This window comes from Papaver somniferum, chromosome 11 (assembly GCF_003573695.1).
Source record: "Papaver somniferum cultivar HN1 chromosome 11, ASM357369v1, whole genome shotgun sequence".
NCBI classification, from domain to species: Eukaryota; Viridiplantae; Streptophyta; class Magnoliopsida; order Ranunculales; family Papaveraceae; genus Papaver; species Papaver somniferum.
The window spans coordinates 88452654-88475807 of NC_039368.1; the positions used below are offsets into that span (position 1 = coordinate 88452654).

The 23154-nt window shown below is 41.2% G+C and overlaps 1 protein-coding gene across 1 annotated transcript; it reads left to right on the forward strand.

Moving 5' to 3' along the window:
* The first annotated feature begins 18979 nt into the window (after positions 1-18979).
* LOC113320121 lies at positions 18980-22052 on the forward strand. The gene is made up of 3 exons (XM_026568059.1): positions 18980-19493; positions 20222-20438; positions 21168-22052. Exons 1-3 carry the CDS (start codon positions 19269-19271, stop codon positions 21659-21661), a joined length of 936 nt encoding a protein of 311 aa, XP_026423844.1. The 5' UTR covers positions 18980-19268; the 3' UTR covers positions 21662-22052.
* Positions 22053-23154: the final 1102 nt, after the last annotated feature.

The window sequence follows — 23154 nt, forward strand, 5'->3', positions numbered from 1 at the left end:
TTTTCTTATGAAATTTACCCAGAATGGTGCATGTAGCAACAATCCCAGCTATTCTGTAAATTTTGGCACCTTTCCTACATTCAATTAAGATAAGTTTCTTTGAATGCTTTATGTGCTATGTTCCCCGGCTGAACCCTTAATATTGATATGGCATGACAATTTGTGTTCACTCGGAGCAGAGTAGCACGAATTTCCAAGTATCAAGGACAAAGTCTTTGCATAAGGTATTCAATCAGAAAGCATGCTGCTCTCTGGAAATGAACTTAAAAGAGCTCTGTGTTAACATATAAAATTCAATCAATTATACTGACTAATTTGCAAAAGTTAGAGTTTTGCGCCTTGCGCAGTATATCAGAAGCCTAGGCAAACTAGGTAATTAATCCGCCATGGATTAGCAGATGAAAAATCTTGCCAGAATTAGAAAACAATGAGCCGCAGGATAGGAGCAGCAGCAAAGAGAGGCGTGGCCATGCCCTAGGCCAACCGACGTAATTTTCCATTGACCACGCCCCATCCTAAACCGGCCATATTTCCCTCGACTAATCAGGTCGCCTTAAAAATCGCCACACACACATAAGTTGTGGCTGGGCCCATACTTGTCGGCCCTATTTCCCATCGACTAATCAGATCGCATTAAAGCCGTCATACTCACACCAGAAGTGTAACCATGCCCAAGCTTGGCCGGCTCCCTGATTTCATTGACCAATCAGGTTGATCTAAACCTGCCACATCTTTAAAAAGAGTGGAAAGTGTGTCAAAAGATTACCATATTAAGTTGGTTTCCCAAAACCATGCCAACATGCAAACAGCATGCTGAACATGCCAAAAACGCGCATGCCAGGCGCACATGCCAAACGCGCATGCCAGGCGCACATGCCAAACGACATGCCAAACATGCCAAAAGCATGCCAATCGCACACACCAAACAGGCATGCCAAGTGCACATGCCGAACGTGCCACCTACCGCATACTACATGCCATATATGCTAATTAGGGTTTCGACATGCCAAACCCTAATTTAGGCAAAGTTGCCGCACTAACCGATCCAAACAATGTTCCACAGAACATGAGGATCAACGTGGCCATTAAAACTGATGTTGCCGCACCACGTTTGAATCTAACACCAACGTGCCAAAAATCCAGCGGTCATGGCTACGCCATGTGCCACTTGCACCATCGTGCCGCCGGCATGCACAAACTATGCCAGCCATGTCGCAACGCCACTGGCATGCACTAAAGACGCCACTATGCCATTGTCAGGCACCAACAGAAGGTAGACAAAATCAACGGCCAACCTTCCCCATGAGATGCAATCTCAGCCATCCAAGTTTTCCACCAAACTAACAGACTTGTGGCAACTTTTAGGCGACCAGCCGCCTAAATCCCGTGGCCATGGCTACGCCATGCGCCACTTACACCATCATGCCGCTGGCATGCACAAACTATGCCAGCCATGCTGCAATGCCACTGGCATGCACTAAAGGCGCCATTGTGCCATTATCAGGCGCCAACAGAAGGTAGCCATAATCAATGGCTACCCTTCCTCACAAGATGCAATCTCAGCCATCCAAGTTCTCCACCAAACTGATAGACTTGTAGAAAGTTTCAGGCGGCCAGTCAAGACGAGCCTAATAGCATCACATGCTATTTTCCTGCGGCAAGTCTCGTGATTTTGACTTGCCAAAGTGCTATATGTTTTCCACAAAAAATACTCGAGACATCAAACATGTCACAAACTGGGGGATACTCATCAGGGTATTGGTATGGCGGATTACAACGTGCGGCGTGCAATACCCCCGTTACAAGAAAGTGTCATGAAGAAAGGAGATTACTAATGGCAAGAAGTAATGGTGTAAACGTTTCCTTCATCATGGAAGCATAAATTCTAACGTTACACGTTACTCCACTCTTCCACCACTCAATCGTTTCCACATCCTACGAGATCAGGGTATATGTTTTATTACGACTTGTATAAATAGGTTTCACCTATTTCCACCAGACAACAAGTTTTGGGTCAGAGAACAACACACTATCCAGAAATCACCTGATAGCTTTCCATTATGCTAGCCAGTTCTACTTTATGATACAATTCGTAAACAACCACACCTTCAGAATCAACGATTCTGGTCTCAAAACTTTCTTCGCTTCCCTCCCTAAGACCAACCCTTCTCCTTCACTTTGTGACCGAAGCAATCCTGGAATGGCCATTTCTTGGTTTAGGCCAGATTTGTACAGATTGATCTCTCAAATCAAAAGTACTCCCATGCAGTATATTTTTTAGGGTCTAGACTCGTTTCTCATCCACACACACGAATTTACCAAAACCGGCAGAAATAGTTTTCACCCAAAAACAATTGGAGACCATAGTGGGAGATTAATCTCTCGGTTGCAATACCAATTTCCAATTTCATTTTTCAATCCCAATTTTAAGATGGTAGAACTCAGGTCTGGATCAGCAACAAACCCTGAAAACACTAGCGCATAAAATACTCTCGGTATTAACGTTCCTTCCAGTGGCATTAATATGCTACCTATTAACACCAGCGGCGCGGAAAACGTTCCTTCAGGCGTTACACCTCCGGTCACCAGAGCCACGGCCGCTGCCGCCACCCCCAACGTTTCTTCAAGTATGACACCTCCAACCGTCACCAGAGCCGCTGCTACTCCACCATAAGGACGAGAAACTAGAGGAGCCAGAGGAAGCCGATCTCATATTACCATTGCTGATTTGATGGAAAGATAGGAAGTTCTCGCTAGAGCTCAGACGGACATGGCTTCGACTCAGAAAGAGGTGCTTATTTTCCTCAAGATACTAACAAGACAGCTAACACATGCATCACGCCAACCAGAGCCAATGAGTAACACCTTCAATACTCCTGGCGCCGATAACTCAGCAAGGCGCATCTTTGTAGATGAAGAGATTCTTTCAGGAGCTCCAGCGTAGAGGAATCAACCATCCAATTTCGTCACACGTGAAGATTTGGAACGACTTCTTCGAAACTGAGACAAAAGTGATTCTGCGGACATGCATCAACATCAACCCCCGTATCCTCCTGAAGTACAAAGAATTCCTCTTCTGAGAGGATACTCTTCTCCTCAATTCTCCCTGTATGACGGCACCGGTAATGCGCGTGAACATGTCTCTCGATTTTTGGAATCCTTGGGCGAGTACAAATACAATCATGTTCTTCGTTTGAAGGAGTTTTGAAAGTCACTTACCGAAAGAGCATACACGTGGTATAAAAGCATCGCACCAAACAACATATCCAACTGGGGTGACATGGTTACGTCTTTCTACAAAAAGTACTTCTTTGTGTCTGAGCAAATTATCTTCTCAGATTTAGGAAGGATGTTTCAACGAAACAATGAACATCCAAATGATTATGTCAAAAGATTCAGAATTCAAGCGCTGGATTATCACGACCCAAATGTGACCGAGCAACAATTAGTGGATTCTTACATTAATGGCATGGTTCCCATTTACCGTGCCTTACTGGAGAATCTGCGATTCCATACATTCTCTGAACTTCATGAGGCTGCTAAATGGTCGGCCACAACAACACCAACATTGTTGGAAAGAACCAGGCCATCCAAGGTTGAAGACGCACACGAAACTCGAGGAAATAGACGCCTCATCAACAAGTAATATAACACTGGCCCCTCCATGAGCGTGGTAAGTGAAAGAGAAAAAGGGAAGGCTCCAGCGGCATAACAACGATCCAAGCGCGCAATGCCAGTACATCATGCAGATCCATCGCGAAAGACCGCAGCTAAGGCTCCTGCACAGCATCAAGAAGCCGGAGAAAAGGCCTTAGATTTCCCATTCCCAATCGAAGAAGTAATTGAACTCTTGGAAGCATGGATCCAAGATGGCGCCATCAAGTTGCCTCCTATCAGGCGCCCATCAACTGAAGAGGAAATGACGAATCCTAAGTATTGCCGCTACCACAGGTTTTTCCATCACCCGACCAGTGAATGCAATAGATTAAAGCGTATCTTCAAAGAAAATGTGGAGGTGGGGGAATTTCAACTGGGAAATGCGGGAGTTCATAGAGATCCTCTTCCAGTCAGGAGTTGCATGCTCTCTGGGGACTCTGTTCACAAAACCGTGTAATCCATGATGCATCATGTATGTGAAACTATCTATTTCTCCAAGGCGCAACGTCAAGATATATTTTCAGCCCTTAATCGCGTTGTGTCGGGCAAGCGACTTTTTTCTATTGAAGAAACCACGACAGAATCCCAAGCTCTCTCAGGAAGCGGTGTTGGAAAATGCAATTGGGGACTGCTGACCACGGTTTATCTGAGGGACGCCGAGCTTGATAGCACATTGATCGACGCGACCTCTGACTTCAACATCGTTACCATCAAGACTCTGAGAGCTACGGGAATTTCGAAGCACGAGGCTACCATTTCCCCAATTGTGGTCAAAAACTTGGAAGGAGAAGCAATAAACGCATATGGCTACATCAACATTGAAATTAAGGTGGGGGATGCTCTAACACATGGCAGATTCCATATCGTCAAAGAACTCTCAAATTACGACATGATTCTGGGGCGCTCATGGGTACATGGCAACAAAGCGAAATTAGGAGTATCCCCTCTGCCAGTGTCGATACTCGAAAGGATTTCCAACAAGCCATCCAACCCTGAAGAACATATGTTGTCATATCACCAACTTACCAATGTAACTAAATTACCTGGAGAAAGCCCATCGACGTTCATCCGAAGATTCCGAACATAAGTAAGTCTTATTGAACAACCCTTTCTGTACCCAGTCATTTCTCCTCCCGGTCAGGCATGGGGACTCGGTCCAGTTATCAACCCGGGCGTCATTAAGAGATGTGAATGGGATGCTGGGCCTTTCAAATGCTTTGTCAAAAATTTAGAAGATGCCTCAATCAAAGATAACGATCTCAAAAATCAAGTGGTTGCACAACGCCCAAATCCGTTTCAAATTGGAGATATGGTAGTCAAGGCGACCGCGATTCAAGTTGGAGATGTAACAGTGAAGCTAGCCGCTCAACCTGATTCGCCTAAAGAAAGGGAAGACGAGCCATATCTGGTGGTAGATGTTATCTTTGGTGGTTACTGCAAACTCATCAATACCGACAAATTGGAAGGCGTGGCAATTCATTCACGATGGCTCAAGCCCTTCAATACCTAAACCGTTGTGCTACCTTTTCCTCCAGCGTTTTCCTTTTAAGTATTTCCCTAAATAATTTTCCTTTTCCCTGCAATATTTGTAATCCCTCCAATATGATTGACTGCTTGCATTCATAATTAGGGTTTCGATTTTAATTAAAAGCATCTTTATTTCAAAATAAGTTTTCCTAAATCATCTCAAGGGAAAAGTATCCAGCAAACCCATAAAGTCATTACCCATCAATTAAAATCTAGAAAAAATCAAACCCTACAAGAAATATCTTATTCGAAAAAAAATACTGAAAAAGGGAATGTGCAAGGAAGAAGATCATCGAGTGGCGGCACAGACACCTTCTTTCAAGAACATCTGGCTTCAACTTTTCCCTACGAGGTTTCTCTACTTTTCACGATGTGCTTCCTAGCTTGTGACGGCTCACACTTCTATATACCCAGGCGGAATGTCACAAACGTCCTGTGTAATTTGCAAGGGGAAATCCAATAAGAGGTTGGTCAAAATCCTTAATCATTGCTACTTTTTTTACCTGTTTTGAATTACTGTTGCCAACGGCATGCGAGGAGTTCCCATGGAAGTATCTAAATGGAGAGAATGTGACACGCCTACTAGCATTATTGTCGCGCCATTTATGTGGTTTGGCTTCCCATTCGCTGAATCGCTTTGGAAGGGTGGAAGAACTTGTTTTTCGCAACTCTTCCGAGAGATTTTATTCATTCAATCAAAGATATGAAATTATCAAAGCAACATAAATGAAAGGATATTACTCGATAAAACATGGATTCGTTCGTACGAACAAAAACAAAAAAACCTGAAGTATCAAAAACATCTACAAGCTACGAAAAAATCGTTTTCTCCACAGAAGGAAATCACAGAATAGAAAACCAGTTGTCAATGACAAAACACCTTGGTCAACGACGCCTTCATCAAAGCTTTTTCAAGCACTTTCCCCAGCACCCTCTCCGACAGCAAACATTCCATCCAGAAGCTGTTTCAGCAACAACTTCAACATTCCATCCAGAATCCGTTTCAGCAACAGCTTCAACATCCCATCTAGAAGCCATTTCAGCAGCAGCTTCAGAATCCCCTCCAGAATCCGTTTCAACAACGACTCCAACATATGCTTCCGCCGCCTCACCATCTGCCTTGCCAGTATCCTCAGCGGTCGCTCCGACTTCCCCAACAGCAGTTTCGGTATCCACTTTAGAAGCTGCTTCAGTCTCGCAAACTACAGTCTCTTGAGAATGCTCCGATTCGTCCACCTCATAATCTAGGATTACAATACCATTATGGACAAGGTAATTAAACTGACTCTCGTCTAGAAGTTTTTTGGACTCAGTCCTTCGTTGTTCAATCGAGAGGAGAATCATTCATTCTTGGCACTGGGTTATGGAGAAACTCCATCACGTTGAGATTTCCCGATGCGTTGGGATGCTTCATCATGTCTCAACTTCTCCTCCATGTCCATCGAATCCATGAAAGCCTGATCACGCATCCTCATGATACGTAGATGGGTTAGAGACATGCCTTATATAATCTGGTCGGCTTCACAGAGCAAAGGGTTGATCTTATTTAATGCCTCCTCGTGTGAAGAAATCCTAGGTTTGTCAACTTCAAAATCTCTCTCTGAAGATTCGGGGATATGATCATCACCGGAAGATCCCATTATATGCTACAAAAAAAAAATTTATATTATGTCTTCATCGGCAATCTACATGATGAAGAAGACAAATGGAGAACTATGATAAGAGACACGAGACGGTACCTGTGAGGAGGATGGACGCGATTCTATAATGATCTATATAAAAGAAAGGTTAATTGGATCACCTGGACTACTGATAGAAAGAGGCTTGCCGCTACAGAGATAAAGCCAATGACACGAAAATAAAAGGACGGACAACGCCTTTTATATACATTGTATTTTTGGAGTTTGAGTAGAAGAAGGTTTCCTATTTCGGGACATGCACAGAAGAAGGAAACCGGACCCGCAAAGCCAGCCAGCGCTTTCCCTGCCATTCTGTGATCTATCCGAAGGAGAGCCATCTTCAACGTTCAAAGCAGCACAATCTTCGCGCTCTCCACTAGACAAGCAACGCCATCTCCGTACGCTCCACAGCCTAGCTAGTAGCGTCATGACTCCATCACTCCGTGATCAAAGCAGTGGTATCCTTGTTCATCCTGTGACCTAGCCAGCTCCATCCTCACTATTTGGTAGCCAAAGTTCCAAGTGATGTTCCCACCATTCCACAGACTGAAGTCAGTTTCCACCATTCCGCCGACTGAAGCCAGTTTCCATCATTCCATGGACTGAAACCAGGCGACATTCACCTTTCCGTATCCAGCAGTGCCACTGACCTAGACAGCCAAAGTGGCGCCATCTTGGACGTTCAAAGCAGCGTCATCCACCGTTCTACGAATCAGGAGCCAGCCGTGCCATCTCTGCTTCTCCGTGATATAGCCGGCCAAGTTCCATCCACCGCTTCACGGACCAGCCAACAGCACCGCTCCACGGACCTAGCCAACAGCGCTGCTCCGCGGATCTAGCCAGCAGCACCATTCCATGGATGTAGCCAATCAAGCAGCGCCATCCATCATTCAAAGCCTTATCTACCTTTCCTAACCAGCCAGCTCCCGTTCCGCGGACCAAGTTGCAGTGCCATCTCTGCCAATCAGTAGCCAAAGTTGCAGCGCTGATGCCAACACCCCATGGCCAAGCAAAATTTGTGTAGAGTCGCCAATGCAAGGATCACAGATTCTTCATGCCTCCTGACAAAGGTTAGACAAATCTTCCTGACAATCTCTTCATGACTTGCCATTTCGATTTTATCCTTGTCTGTCACCATCTCATGCTTACCCCGCAACAATGCCACTGTTCCGAGATAATCAGGGGACTTAATATTGATGGTATTTTTTAGCTTAGGGTTAAAATTGTAAACCTTGCATCTAATATGACGTCACGGAGCCATGAGTGTCAACCTCTTCACTGGCACATTTATTGAGCAACTCAATCTTTTCTTATGAAATTTACCCAGAATGGTGCATGTAGCAACAATCCCAGGTATTCTGTAAATTTTGGCACCTTGCCTACATTCAATTAATATAAGTTTTTTTGAATGCTTTCTGTGCTATGTTCCCCGGCTGAACCCTTAATATCGATATGGCATGACAATTTGTGTTCACTCACAGCAGAGTAACACGAATTTACAAGTATCAAGGACAAGGTCTTTGCATAAGGTATTCAATCATAAAGCATGCTACTCTCTGGAAATGAACTTAAAAGAACTCTGTGTCAACACATAGAATTCAATCAACTGTCCTGGCTAATTTGCAAAAGTTAGGTTTTGCGCCTTGCGCAGTATATTAGACCTTGCTTGTCGAAATTAAGCCTAGGCAAACTAGGTAATTAATACGCCATGGATTAGCAGATGCAAAATCTTGCCCAGAATCAGAAAACAAGGAGCTGCAGGATAGGAGAAGCATCAAAGAGAGGCGTGGCCATTCCTTAGGCCAACCGGCGCCATTTGCAATTGGTCACCCCCCATCCTAAACCGGTCCTATTTCCCTCGACCAATCAGGTCGCCTTAAAACTCGCCACACGCACATAAGTGGTGGCTGGGCCCATACTTTCCGGCCCTATTTCCCATCGACCAATCAGGTCGCATTAAAGCCGTCACACTCACACCATAAGTGTAGCCATGCCCATGCTTGGTCGGTTCCCTGCTTTCATTGACCAATCAGGTTGCTGTAAACCTGCCACAACTTTAAAAAGAGTGGTAATTGTGTCAAAAGGTTACCATACTAAGTTGGCTTCCCAAAACCATGGAAACATGCAAACGGCATGGAAAACATGCCAAAAACAAACATGCCAGGTGCACATGACAAACGACATGCCAAACATGCCAAACGCGCATGCCAGGCGCACATGCCAAACATGCCAATCGCACACGCCAAACAGGCATGCCAAGTACACATGCCGAACGTGCCACCTACCGCATACTACATGCCATATATGCTAATTAGGTTTTCGACATGCCAAACCCTAATTTAGGCAATGTTGCCGCGCCAACCGAGCCAAACAATGTTCCACAGAACATGAGGATCAATGTGGCCATTAAAACTGATGTTGCCACACCACGTTTGATTCTAACACCAACGTGCCAAAAATCCAGCGGCCATGGCTACGCCAGGCGCCACTTGCACCATCGTGCCGCTGGCATGCACAAACTATGTCAGCTATGCCGCAACGCCACTGACATGCACTAAATACGCCACTGTGCCATTGTCAGGCGCCAACGGAAGGTAGCCACAATCAACATCTACCCTTCCCCATGAGATGCAATCTCAGCCATCCAAGTTTGCCACCAAACTAACAGACTTGTGGCAACTTTTAGGTGACGAGCCGCCTAAATCTCGTGGCCATGGCTACGCCGGGCGCCACTTATACCATCATGCCGCTGGCATGCATAAACTATGCCAGCCATGCCGCAATGCCACTGGCATGCACTAAAGGCGCCACTGTGTCATTATCAGGTGCCAAAAGAAGGTAGCCATAATCAATGGCTACCCTTCCTCACGATATGCAATCTCAGTCATCCAAGTTCGCCACCGAACTGATAGACTTGTGGCAAGTTTCAGGCGGCCAGCCAAGACGAGCCTAATAACATCACATGTTATTTTCCTGCGGCAAGTCTCGTGATTTTGAGTTTCCAAAGTGCTATATGTTTTCCAAAAAAAAACACTCGAGACATCAAACATGTCACAAACTGGGGGATACTCATCAGAGTATTGGTCTGGCGGTTGCCGCACGCCCGTTATAAGAAAGTGTCATGAAGAAGGGCGGTCAGTAATGGCAAGAAGTAATGGTGTAAACGTTTCCTTCATCATGGAAGCATAAATTCTAACGTTACATGTTACCCCGCTCTTCCACCACTCAATCGTTTCTACTTCCTACGAGATCAGGGTACGTTTTATTACGACTTGTATAAATAGGTTTCACCTATTTTCACCAGACAATAAGTTTTGGGTCAGAGAACAACACAGTATACAGAAATCACCTGATAGCTTTCCATTCTGCTAGCCAGTTCTACTTTCTGATGCAAGTCGTAAACAACCACACCTTCAGAATCAACGATTTTGGTCTCAACACTTTCTTCGCTTCCCTCCCTAAGACCAACCCTTCTCCTTCACTTTGTGACCGAAGCAAGCCTGGAACGGTCATTTCTTGGTTTAGGCCAGATTTGTACAGATTGATCTCTCGAATCAAAAGTACTCTCGTGCAGTACATTGTTTAGGGTCTAGAATCGTTTCTCATCCACACACACGAATTTACCAAAACCGGCAGAAACAGTTTTCACTCACAAACACTAGCGTAAGTACTAATGTTCTGTTGTAACCTTAATGATATCTTCTAAAAACTCTTATAATTCGAGTTTTTTGGTTTATGTTTTGGATGAATTTCTCCTTTTACAAAGGAAAACAAAAAGAAGAAAGAATGGGAGGTATGGTTAGTATTTTTTTGGGTATATAAAGGAACACCCTTTAGAAATGAATTTCGTACTCTCCTGTTATGATGTAGTTCTACCCGTGATCAAAGTCGACGGTTATCTAAAGTAGAAAACCAAATGCAATTTGACCTGATGGTCCTGATCTGACTTAGACATTCTTTACACTATTCCTGCATAATATATTCTCATTTGGACACGTTCAGTAAACCATATTGGCCACCATGATGGAGCAGTTGGTCCCCTTTGGCGGTCAGGTCTATCTGTCCTTGAGCAATTTCCTCGTGGTCACTGATTTGGGAAGAGCATCTCTCTGTCACCTTAACTCAAAAAAATTAATGTCATCTAGTCGATACCGACTGCTTACACTCTGCCCATCCCCACGAATTCCTCAACTGGATAAGGATATCTTCCAAAAAGATGGCGAAACATAACGTTTTGCTCACGAGAATTCTCATTACAGCAATCTCCTTATTTTCTCTCTCACGGACTCACCTAATTATACCATACTTTTTGCCCCAACCACTTTCCATCTTCGAGTTCAATAATCTTTTACCCGCAATTGCCCATTACATTCTAGTGATAGACATAGTGTATCCAAACCTGAGAGCCAAATGTGATCTACAGCTGAATTTACGGTACATGAATAAACCCGGTTTGATTGGGTATATCCAATAAGACAAAGTGGTCATTATGAAGTAAAACCAAGCCATTCCTTAACCTTATTTTTTCTAAATGGTTAAAATGTCCCCATAATGATTAACACTAATTTAATTAAAATAATTAGATTAGTTAAATTAGTTAGTTGATTTATAAGTTGGGTTTTAGAAATAATTTAGGGAGAGAAGTAGAATGAAGTAGTAGTGGAAGTTTGTGGGGGGGGTGGGGGGGGGGGTGGGGGTGGGGGGGGTTAGGGTTTTTGAGAAATTTGTGATATGAGTGATATGAGTGATTCAAATCCTGATTTTGAAGTGGGGGAGTCTTCTAACTTTCCTTCTACAAATGAGTACTTGTATGATGATCTACCAGACCATGATCAAATGGATTACATGCATGACCCTCACTTTTATTTTCCTCAAACTCATGATGGGTATGGAAGTGACGAATGTATTCCAAGAAGAAGAGAATGGAGCTGCAAGTAATCAGGTAGACAACCTACGTGGTGAAGATTGTGATTTTTCCATGCAAATGATCGATTTTCGTTGTTGTTTTTTCACTTTTGCTTCCCAGCGGCAAGGTCGACGCTTGTCGATCATGCCGACCGTAAAGGCCGACGTGGTTTATATTTGAACAATGTGCCGACTTTTCATGAGCAGTATCATGCCGGCAGGGTAGAAAATTTACGCCATGCCGACTTTCAGTTTTACAACACAAAAGCCGTTACTTGAAAATGCTTAACCCGACATTTTCAAGTTTTCAAACCTTGTCGGCTGAAGTATGGTCGGCACTGTTAAATTTTTCTTGCGTGCCGGCTGTTTGTAGTCGGCAGGGTTTGATATGTCGACCTTGCCGACCTTGGTAACACAATGAGATGAGTGATACATATCAACTAACTTGAAAATGCTTAAGTCGGCATCTTCAAGTTTTCAAACCTTGCCGGCTCTCGTCTGGTCGGCATTGTTAAATTTTTCTTACGTACCGGCTATTTGTAGTCGGTAGGTTTTTATATGTCGACTTTGCCGACCTTGTAATACATATCAACTAACTTTTGATGTTTTGTAGATTGTTGCATTGGTAGCGATGACGGATCAGCCTCAAGCTCAGAAAATTAGGGATCCTGATACTTCCGCACATTAGTTAATGATTTGGAGTGGGAGGATAAAAATAACGCGGTCAAATGGATTGTTCAGAAAGCAAAAGAGAATATGTGCGTTCTAGTGAAAAACACCCAACAAAAATCTACGCGGTTTGAAATGGTATGCGAGTGTTATGGGTCGCCGGACGAAAGTCACAAGAGAAAAGGTTATGTGTATGATAAGAAGACGACTAGGGTGTACAAGACGAAGTCAAAGAAGTGTGGATGCCCATTCAAGATTATTTTTTGGAGGAACAAAGAAACCGACAACGTGTGGATAATGAGTTGGTTGGCATAACCATAAAGATCCGGAAACTCTTGTTGGGAATGTCAAGTTGCCAAGTTGAAACCGCACGAGTTTGAACAAGTAAGAACAAGTTGGGGAATTAAACCAAGCAAGCTCCTTCGTAAGTTCAAGAGGGACGACCCGCATAATCTTTCTTCATTGTCTACAATTTATGCGGCCAAGGAAATTATTAAAAGAATTGAGTGGGATGGAAGAATCACAATGGTTAATACACAAATACAACTACACGATGAGACACCATGAGTCATCGGAGGGGAAGGTGAATCGTATTTTTCTTGCGCATCCCGGTATGATTCAATTGGCGCGTTGCTTTTACCAAGTTTTGTTCATGGATTGTACTTATAAGACGAATACGTACAACATACCTTTGTTGAACATTGTTGGACAAACCTCGGATAAGCAATCGTTCACGGTGGCATGGTGTTTTATGGATCGTGAGAAGGATGATAGTTATATTTAGGCATTGGAAACTTTGAAGCTTCTCTACCACGAAGACGAGACTCCCGGGGTTATAGTCACCGACAATGAGCAAGCAATAATGAACGTCGTGATGATAGTCTTTCCCAATGCACAAAATTTCCTTTGCACTTGGCATATACAAGGCAATCTTAGAAAGAATTGTAGGAGTCATATCCAAAAACCGAAGGCAAAGAAAAGAACTAAACGTGAAAAAGAGGAAGATGAACGTCTTAGCAAACTAACTAAAGAGGAGCGAGAGAAGGAGAAAGAGAAAGAAGATGAAGAATGGAAAGAAGGTGAGATCAAGTTTGGGTTATTCATGAAAGCGTGGGATAAGGTGGTTTGGTCGATGAGTGTTGCAAGATATGAGATAAACTTGAAGGAGTTCGAGGAAGATTGGGGGACGAATTACCCCAAAGTAGTGACATATTGGAAGAAACAATGGTTGAGGCCACACAAAGAGAGGTTTGTGTATGCTTTTACTTACGACTATAAACATTTCAAAATTGAATCCACAAGTATGGTAGAGAAAGCTCATGGGAGACTAGAAGGTCTACTTTTCACAAGTCAAAATGGGATTGTGACGGTGCAACATGCTATCCATGAGTACACTAATAATGATATCGACAAGATAAAAAATCAATTCCAAGAAAGTAGCTTCCGTAAGTTGAAGGAGTTTAAGGAGGATGATTGGTTGCTTGTTGGTATACATAAAAACGTCTCACATTGGGAAATACGTTTTATGATGAAACATATCGCTTTGTTTAAAAATTATAATAAGCATGACGACCCGAGCACTCCTTGTAAGTGTAGGATAATGAAAGCTATCGGACTTCCATGTCGTCATATGCTTGGTAGGTATAAAACTCTCATTCCTCTTGATGATATCGATCCTTATTGGAAGCAATTATCTTTCAAACCGGCTCCAAGAGAAGATCCCGGTGAAGAGTTTGGCGACATGGAACTTGGGAGAATAATCCTTGAAAAGTACCCCAAGTTGAATAGGTTGAACAAACAAACTATGAAGCACAAGTTGATGCCGATTGTTTACCCTTTTATGGAAGAACTTCAAGAACCGGCGAAACAAGATCTAACAGGTAGACCACTTACCACAAAGACGAGGGCGGAAGAAAGAGAACAAATTAAAGAGTATTTGAGTACAAAATGCGATCAATCCGAAAGGGATCAAATTAAAGAGTATTTGAGTACAAAGTGCGATCAATCCGAAAGGGAACAATTTAAAGAGCATTTGAGTACAAAGTGTGATCCATCCGGACATGTTTATACCGAGGCGCAATACAAGGAGGAGACGGCTAAAAAAAAAAGAGGTCGTCCACGGAAAGAAACAACTACACCAACGGTTTCAAACTTGAATCCAAATATCACTCCACTTCTTGAGAGTCAAGAAAGTGTGGAATTTGTTGGAAAGAAAAGGGGTCGGCCAAGGAAGGATTCAACTACACCAACGGTCTCAAACTTGAATCCAAATGGCACTATACCTATTGAGAGTCAAGCAAGCTAAGGAGATATTACGAAGAAAAGAGGTCGTCCAAGGAAGGTAGTACAACCGGCCTGTGTTGCAAGATTATCGCGTACAACTCCCTCCAATTATTCAAGAGTTCGTTATTGGTACCGACGACGTCCCAAAAGATGGAAATTGTGGGTTTCACGTTGTCTCGCAACAATTGGGACATCTAAGTGGAGCGGTTGAGGATAATCTCACCCAATGCCAATACATAAGAAATAAGATGGCCGCCGACTAGAAAACGACAAGGAGTTTCATATCTCAATGATGTTATAAGGTTCCATGGAGGACAAAGAAGAAACTTTTAAAGATTTTCTAACTAGTGTTAAAGGCCCGGAGGGAAATGCACCGGTCAAATGGGAGCACTGGATGAGAATGCCGGAGTGTGGCCATCTATTGGCGGATACGTGGAATTGCATGGTACTTTTTTAGTAAGGGACTATCTATAGCATTTGCACCGAAACATGCGGGTTGCGTGGAGCAACTCAAGCATAGAAGAATTGTCATGGATTTGGTGGATAAAAATCATTTTATTGGTCTACAACTTAACAAGGAATGTCCATTACCTCCTCTTTGTAGGTTTAGTTTTTTGGAGAAGTTCACAAACAACAAGAGTAAGGAATGGGTGAAACTTTATGAGGACAACATGCTCATTTGGAATGTTTTAGATGAGTCTAGGGAATGTCCCATAGATTTGACTAAAGGAGGTTCAATAGATTTGAATGAACTCCCTCCAATAAATCTGAGTGATGAGTGATTATGATTAGGGAATAAGGAATATTTTTGTGTAATGTAATTTGGAGTACTATACAAAACATTCGTACTTTTTGGAGTACTTTTGTAATCGCATGCGTGTTTTGTGTAATGTACTTTGGAGTGCTACAAATGAATGAAATGAATGTGGTTTTTTTGGTGTATACTCATTTGTTCGGAATTGTATCTGTTATAAGACCCTGTCGGCCTTCCCAAGGTCGGCATGGTTTTCTTTCGTCATATTGTCGACGGAACTGCATGACAGCACAGGAAAAAACTGACTGGGACAGTCGGCAAGGTCTTGGTTTTGGCAAGTTTCCGGCTTTTAGTTGGTCGGCATGGTTTATGATGATAACCATGCCGGCTAAGAACTCCCTAAAAAAAGTTGTTCCTGGATGTTATCTTCTACGGTGGATTAGGAGAACCCTGCGGACCATACATCCGTCGGCATCCTTTATGAGGATAACCATGCCGGATAGAAAAGAAAAAAAAAGTTGTTCCTAGATGTTCTCTTCTATTATAGTCGGTAGTGTTTTTTAGTATAACCCTGCCGTCGGTTGTGTAACCGGCAAGGTTTGTAAATAGATAAGTGCCGACTATTAAGCCGTCGACAAGCTTTTAGTTTAGTACAATGCCGACTATACATCGGATACACACCTTAAAATCTTAATTAGAACATACAAACCTTAATTAAAGCATACAAACGTTAAAAATTTAACCCTAACACATTTGGGACATAAATAATATCTTTTTCTGGTACACAATTTCTTAGGAGAGTTAATTAGCTTCATCTTACCGCCGCAACATGGATCTGTGCATGGTAAGAGGTTGATTTTAGCAACTTCATTTTCATACGGAGCTAGGCGCTCATCTATCCAATAGAAAAACCCACAACAAGTGCATTTTGAAGCATACGCCTGATACACACCTCCTATTGCAGCTTTCATGAGAAATAAGAATCCCTTAAAACCTTCAATAGTGCATTTTCTTCCTTCAAAGGGACGATCGTTTGCAAAATGACCACTCAGTGTACAAAGACTACAAATATTTGGTTGTGTTGCACTTGAAACTTCCATTCTTTATACAAGGTTGAAGATGAAGTTGAGAATGCTTTTATAATAACAACATACCTAATATCTTGGTTTTGAAATTTGTAGTCGTTGAGCATTCAATGGCTTGTACTTTGTACCTAAAAAGTGCAACTAACATTTACGTCGGCAAGGTGTAGATTTCAAACCATGTCGACCACCACTCCCTGACAGCATTGTGGCATATAAAGCCTGGTATGGCCGGCAGGGTCTAGCTTACAAACCATGCCGAATTACTGCAACTATAATACTATCTAAAACTGCACAAAAAAAGTAAGTTCTAAAGCGACTGAAACTGAAAATTACCATAAGTTTAACAAATCTAAAACCACAATCTAAGAGTTCAAAACATAATGAAAGAGTTCAAACCACAATGTAAGTTTCTAAATCAAGTGAAACATAACAAAGCTTAAGAATTTCATGGATCCTTCTTGTTGTTGTTATCTTCCTCCACATCACTAGCTTCTTCACCATCACTAGCTTTTTCAGCAGCATCATCTTTTGCTTTTCCCTTATCTGGACCTATGTAGTCACCGACCTCATTGTAATAGGGACTCACTCCAGAAAAGTCACATGCCCTGAAAAATTCCTTGTATCAACCTCCTCTTCTTCCTCCTCTGATGATGTGCATTCTTGATAGTTGAGGGGATTGCTAGGACTATCTATAAACCTTAAAAATTCTTCAAGATCTCCTTACCCCTCAGAAGTAACTTTCTTACAGGGAAATTCTTTTCAGTTTCATCTTTATGATCTTCTAAATTGGGATAAATTGCGAATTATAATAACTCTTCTGCATTGTTAACAAGACAAGGGGTATCTTCTATTTTTGGCTCTGGGAACCTAAACAATACACAAATAAGAGATATGAAAATTCTAAACGTTGAAACATGGTTCTGGTAATACAGCCGGCAGGGTAGAGAATATATACATTGCCGACTAATACGTAGCCGACATGGTAATAACCATTCACCAACCCGACCAAAACGCAGCCGGTAGGGTCTTATTGAAGAAAGATGCCGGTTATAAGTAATGGAAATTAAGGTTTCTGTGACCTAAAGTCGGCATGATACAAGTATAAGACAATGACGGCCAGATGTAAGACGGCATGGTTTGTTAATATACCCTACCGACCCTGGTTATTGTCTAACAGTCGCCATAGCTGCTACAAAAAGTCGGCAGGTTATTCATCCTAATACCATGCCGGCGCTTACAAAACAAACAACGATCGGCATGGTTTTAAAGTATCGACCTTGCCGACCAAAATCCCTGAAAATCATAATTTTCGATTCTAACCTAATATAACAATCAAAAAACACTAAATAATAATGGGTTTGAGTTTATAAATCACTTACAGTCTTCTTTTTACCGGTGGAGGTTTTTTTTCAACATTCTCAGGAATTGGATTTTCGGGTTTGCTAGTTCCAACTTTTTCCTTACCTTTTCCCTCTGATTTGGATCTTCTCATGTTACCTGTTGAATCTCTCTTGCTACTGGATCGAACCATTTTTGGGAGAATATCAAAACAGAAAATTTTGGTTGATTTTTGGTTGATGGAATAAGACGAAGGAAGGAGAAGAGGAGGTAATTAGAGAAGATAGATTAGAGAAAGATTAATCAATTTTAGTTTTTAAATTTAGAGTTTAATATTAGATTAATTAGTGCAGGGATACTAATAGTAACTTCATCCTTTTTTGACCTCTCCTTGATAAGGGCACATATCCATTTAAATTTGGATATATTCCAGTTAGTTCGAGTATACCCCAATCTCGCCGGGTAAATAAACTAAACAACTACCTGAATTTCAAATTTCAAATTTCAAATTTCAAATTTCAAATTTCAAATTTCAAATGTTGTGGTTACTCTTTTAACTTTCTGCCAACTACAATAACAGTCACCTTTTCTTTTTCTTTATTTAGATATATCTATATTTAATTATTCTTTTTATCTTTAACGTATCTTATAATATCAAGACAGCTGATATATGCAGCCACCGGATTGGGTCAGTATCCATAAAGCTTCTTTAGCAACTGGATTTAGCCATTTTCCTTTGAAGCATCCTAACATATCTCGAAGCTAGAATATAGATTATCTGGATCTATATTCTCACTGGCTTATAATCTCCTGGGACCTACTAATCGACGGTGGATCTGTTTCTCGCCAACTTCTATCTGGCTTTTAACTGGATAAAGCAATCATTATAACATAAATGTAGGTAATGAATTAGTCGTACTTTACGGACCAGATTCATTAACTAATGCAAAATGTCTTATCCATTTGATTCTCGTTTTGCCGTAATAGATAAATTGCTCTAAGGATATTTTAGTCATTTAGACATTTTATATTCTTAAATAATGTGCGTCGCCTTTCCGTTGCTTTCGCCTTCATTCATTCTACCTGTTTAGCTTTTCTTCTTCTTCTTCCTTCCCGCCTTCTTTTCCCCCAACCCCTGAGAAAATCTTTAAAAGATATCACCAAATTAAGATTGATCTCTTCTCCTTAAAATCTTTGTTTCCTCAATCCTATATTTCTGTCTATTTTCTCTTGTAGAATTTAAGAATTTCGTTTAGACAAAATAGGTTTTGGTAATTTTCTGAAAGTTTACCTGGTGGTTCTTTTTCGTAGCTCATTTTTTGACAATCCTTCGTCGATTTTGATCTTGCGTGAAAGAAATAAAGTGGGGAAATGGATTGCCGCGTCTGTAGCGCGGACGCGGATCTTTTGTTTAGATTGATAGGCGAAGGGAAATTTGTCGGAAAAATTGGTGGTTTTAGTCTTGAAAGTGAACATGATTTAGCTGTAATGGTGATTGATTTCTTGGAGAATGGTAGTAGTGGTCCAGATTCGAGGTGCAGCAGTGATAGCGAATCTGCTTTGGCTGATCTTAACCATTTAGCCGACAAGATCTCGGTAAGTCTCTCAATTCCCATTTCGATGTGAAATTTTTTTCTGCCTTCATTTCTTAAGTTTAACGAATAATTGTCGAGTTAATTAAACCATTTAGTAAAACAACTCATCAATGCTTTGTATGAATAGTTGGGGAATTTAGGAACTAATTTTGTGTGCCAGTTTATTAAAAGATTAGAATTAAATTTTTGATTTTTTACAAGGGTAGTTTAATTTGGTCAGCTGTTGAATCTCAATCTACATTAGTAAATTACATGGTTGGAATCGTTTGACCATATTGTCTTGTCAGTAGTGTGTACTGTTCAACAACATATATGTGATGGGTTATCATGGTATACAATCGACCAACCAAAACCTGTCTTGGTAGAAGAATAAACAGTTATTCTTCTACAGAACAAGAAGTTTGTTTCTTGTTCTGTTATTAATGATATTCTGTTGCTTCATGAGTAATTCTATGTATGTACTAGTGGCTACTAGATTGCGAAGTTAGTATGTTTTGGTGGGTGTAAATTCTGGGATTGAAACAATGTTTTATCTGCTTAATTGGGCATTAGGGTCTTGTCACTTCTGGAGACTGGTATGTTTCTCTTGACAAATAGCGATTTGTGTGGTTACGAATGTTTGCACTTTGAGATGGATTTTTGTGTTCAGGTTTGTTGTTTTTAAGGTCGAGGTGATTTTTTAGTATTGTAAAGGTCAGTAGTCTGATTGTAGCTATCAATATTCTGTAGCTCTACCAGTACAAGAAAGATCACCACGAGAGCAAATTGACATCAATTGTGCATTCCCTTATACTGTCCCTTAATAAGGCCGAGCTTCATTTTATCAACTCGAGTCCTTGCAACGCCAGCTGCATAAGATTTTCTCTGGTGAAGCTTTTGCGACTTTCTGGTTATGATGCTGCTGTTTGTTTGTCCAAGTGGCAGAGTCATGGGAAGATCCCTGGAGGTATGTCCCAAAATATGCTTACTGTTCTTTTTACACTGATAACCAACCCCCTAGCTGCCACCCCTCATTAATATGTCGTTTGTTCCGCCGTTCTAATACCAAGTGAAAAGAGGGCATTCATTTTTATATTGATGTTTCACAAAAGAGTAGTCTTTCTATGTGTAGGCTGCTTCTGCTCACTAGGTAATTATCATAGCTGAGACCATTGTTTTCTGATGAACTATATAAATATGGCCTTCTTCATGCGATCTTTTTACTCTGGGACAAGGTTAAGTCATCCGAAAGTGCTTAGAAAGCACAGTAAATGAAACAGGACTAGGCGCGAAACAAGACAGAGATGAGGAAAAAGAGAAACATAAAAACACACAGAGGAAGCTAAACAAGTAAAAGAAATATTACTGTGTACTTCCATGAAGTAAGCCTTAAAAAAATATTACAAGGAAGGCCCACTGTGTACTTGTCAGATTCACTTCTGTGATCCAAGTTTGAGTAGTAGAAACTTTGTTTGGGAATAGCATGTGGTTACTCGTTCTGAGACATGCAGTGGTTCAGATGGAGAAGTTTTAGGTGCACCAACACAATATTTCAGGGTTCTGAAGGGAACCTTGTTGTCCTGATATTCAACCCACCCGCACAAAAATCCTTCACATAGCTAGTAAGAAAATCTGTTCAGTGTCAACCATAGTTACGGTTCTGACATTTTTCACTTCTTTCTCTACTTTTGTGAAGGTGATCATGAATATATTGATGTGGTCATTCATCGTGATACTGGAGTGTCTGAATGTTTGGTCATCGATATTGACTTCCGGAGCCACTTCGAAATAGCTAGAGCAGTTGAGTCTTACGACAGAATATTGAATTCTCTCCCAGTAGTTTATGTGGGATCTTTACCCAAGCTGAAGCAGTACCTTCAAGTTATGGTAGAAGCTGCTAGGTGTTCTCTAAAGGAGAACTCTATGCCTCTACCTCCATGGAGGTCATTGGCGTATTTGCAAGCTAAGTGGCATTCTCAATACGAGAGAAAAATGAATCCAGATGGAGAGGGTATCCATCACAGCAATTCTTCTACTGATCACAGCCAGTGTATAGGACATTTGAGGAGATTTAAATCTTCTCTTCAATCAGAAATTGAAGCAGAAAGGTTATTGAAACCTATAAACAGTGACAATAATCAGAAGATAGTACATGAAAGGCGTAGGCGTCCCACAATCAGGGCCTTATAAAGATTTTAAAATACTCTTACCAGAAATTTCTTTTTTTGACTCAGTTCTCACACTAAATAAAACAGAACCAATGAATGGGTCTGTGTCATACATCTAAAACCAGTACATATAACACGCCATGAGAGGTGGTGGGGTTCATTATTCTTTATTTTTAGGCAGGTGTGCTCATTTGTATTTTCTACATACCGGGAGTAAAAGTGAACGTAGAGAAGAATTTTAAGCATTGGCAGCAACTGGGTTTTCTCAAAATAGAAGTTGGAACCCGTGGTTACTTGATCCGCTACCATGCTGTCTGTATCATTTCATTTTTATTTTTAGTTTTACCTATATGACCTAAAGTGTAATGTTGTTCTCTTCAAGCATTTCACATAACTATTTTTTCTTTCTATCATGTTATGCATCTCTTTCTGACACAATTTCAGAATAGATATTATACCTTTTTTTAAAAAAAAAAATTTGACAAGATCAGCAGGGATTAAAGAGCCCCAACCCAACAAAAGAACAAAGAAAAGAACAGAGAAAACGAAAACGAAAACCTAGCCAAAGCTAGGAAGCAAATCACTACTTAAAGAGCCCCAACCCAACAAAAGAACAAAGAAAAGAACAAAGAAAACGAAAACGAAAACCTAGCCAAAGCTAGGAAGCAAATCACTACTTATAGTAGACTTTTTGGCTACTATCCTCATGAAGAATGCCAAACTGCCAATAGAACAAAGAAAACAAAAACGTAGCCAAAGCTCGGAAGCAAATCACAACCTATAGTAGACTTTTGGCTACTATTCTCATGAAGAATGCCAATAAACTCATCTCCAAGTTGCGTCCAATCTAGCACCTCAAAAGCAGAAGGTGGTAAATACTAGCTAACAAGTCGGACACCCTGTTAGTCTCACGACAGATATGATCAAATTAAATCCAACCAAACTGCTTCCTTAACCTTGTAATACTTCTCCAGGTATATCTAACATTCCAAGGAATAATGGGTCTCTGCTATTTAAAAGTACCACGGCTGTTATGGAATCCAAACCAAAATAAACTCTTCTAAATCCCATATAAATAGCAGCAATTCATACATGATATTTGTAGAGTGTGCCGATAACGTCTTGTAAACTAGGAAATAAAAAAGGAAACACAACATAAAGGGGCAGAAGGGAGAGAAATTTCTATGTATAGTGTTTACATACTTGGTGCCCAAGTAATAGGGTCCCATTAAAGTGGACATCCACGTAATAAACTGTCGTTTATAATACTCCCACTAGATGACCGCTATATCTAAGCTGATTGCCTCATTAAAGTCAGGAAAATCCGAAGGGAAAAAACCCTATTGACGGTAAAATAGTACAATTATGAAAAACTTAGAACAGAGATGGACATGCTTATGTGCTCGTTAAAACTTTGATAAGGAAAACCCAGTGGGACAAAACCTTGGCGAAGGAAAAAGAGTACAACTCGATAGTCCAATATAATACCTTTTATTATGATGCCCCCCTGATAAG

Bases quoted from the DNA above. Each gene is read 5' to 3' on its own strand.
- LOC113320121 (XM_026568059.1), top strand. From the start codon at position 19,269: ATGGATTGCCGCGTCTGTAGCGCGGACGCGGATCTTTTGTTTAGATTG. The intron at 19,494-20,221 runs GTAAGTCTCTCA...AATATTCTGTAG, and splicing joins ATTTAGCCGACAAGATCTCG to CTCTACCAGTACAAGAAAGA. The intron at 20,439-21,167 runs GTATGTCCCAAA...ACTTTTGTGAAG, and splicing joins TCATGGGAAGATCCCTGGAG to GTGATCATGAATATATTGAT.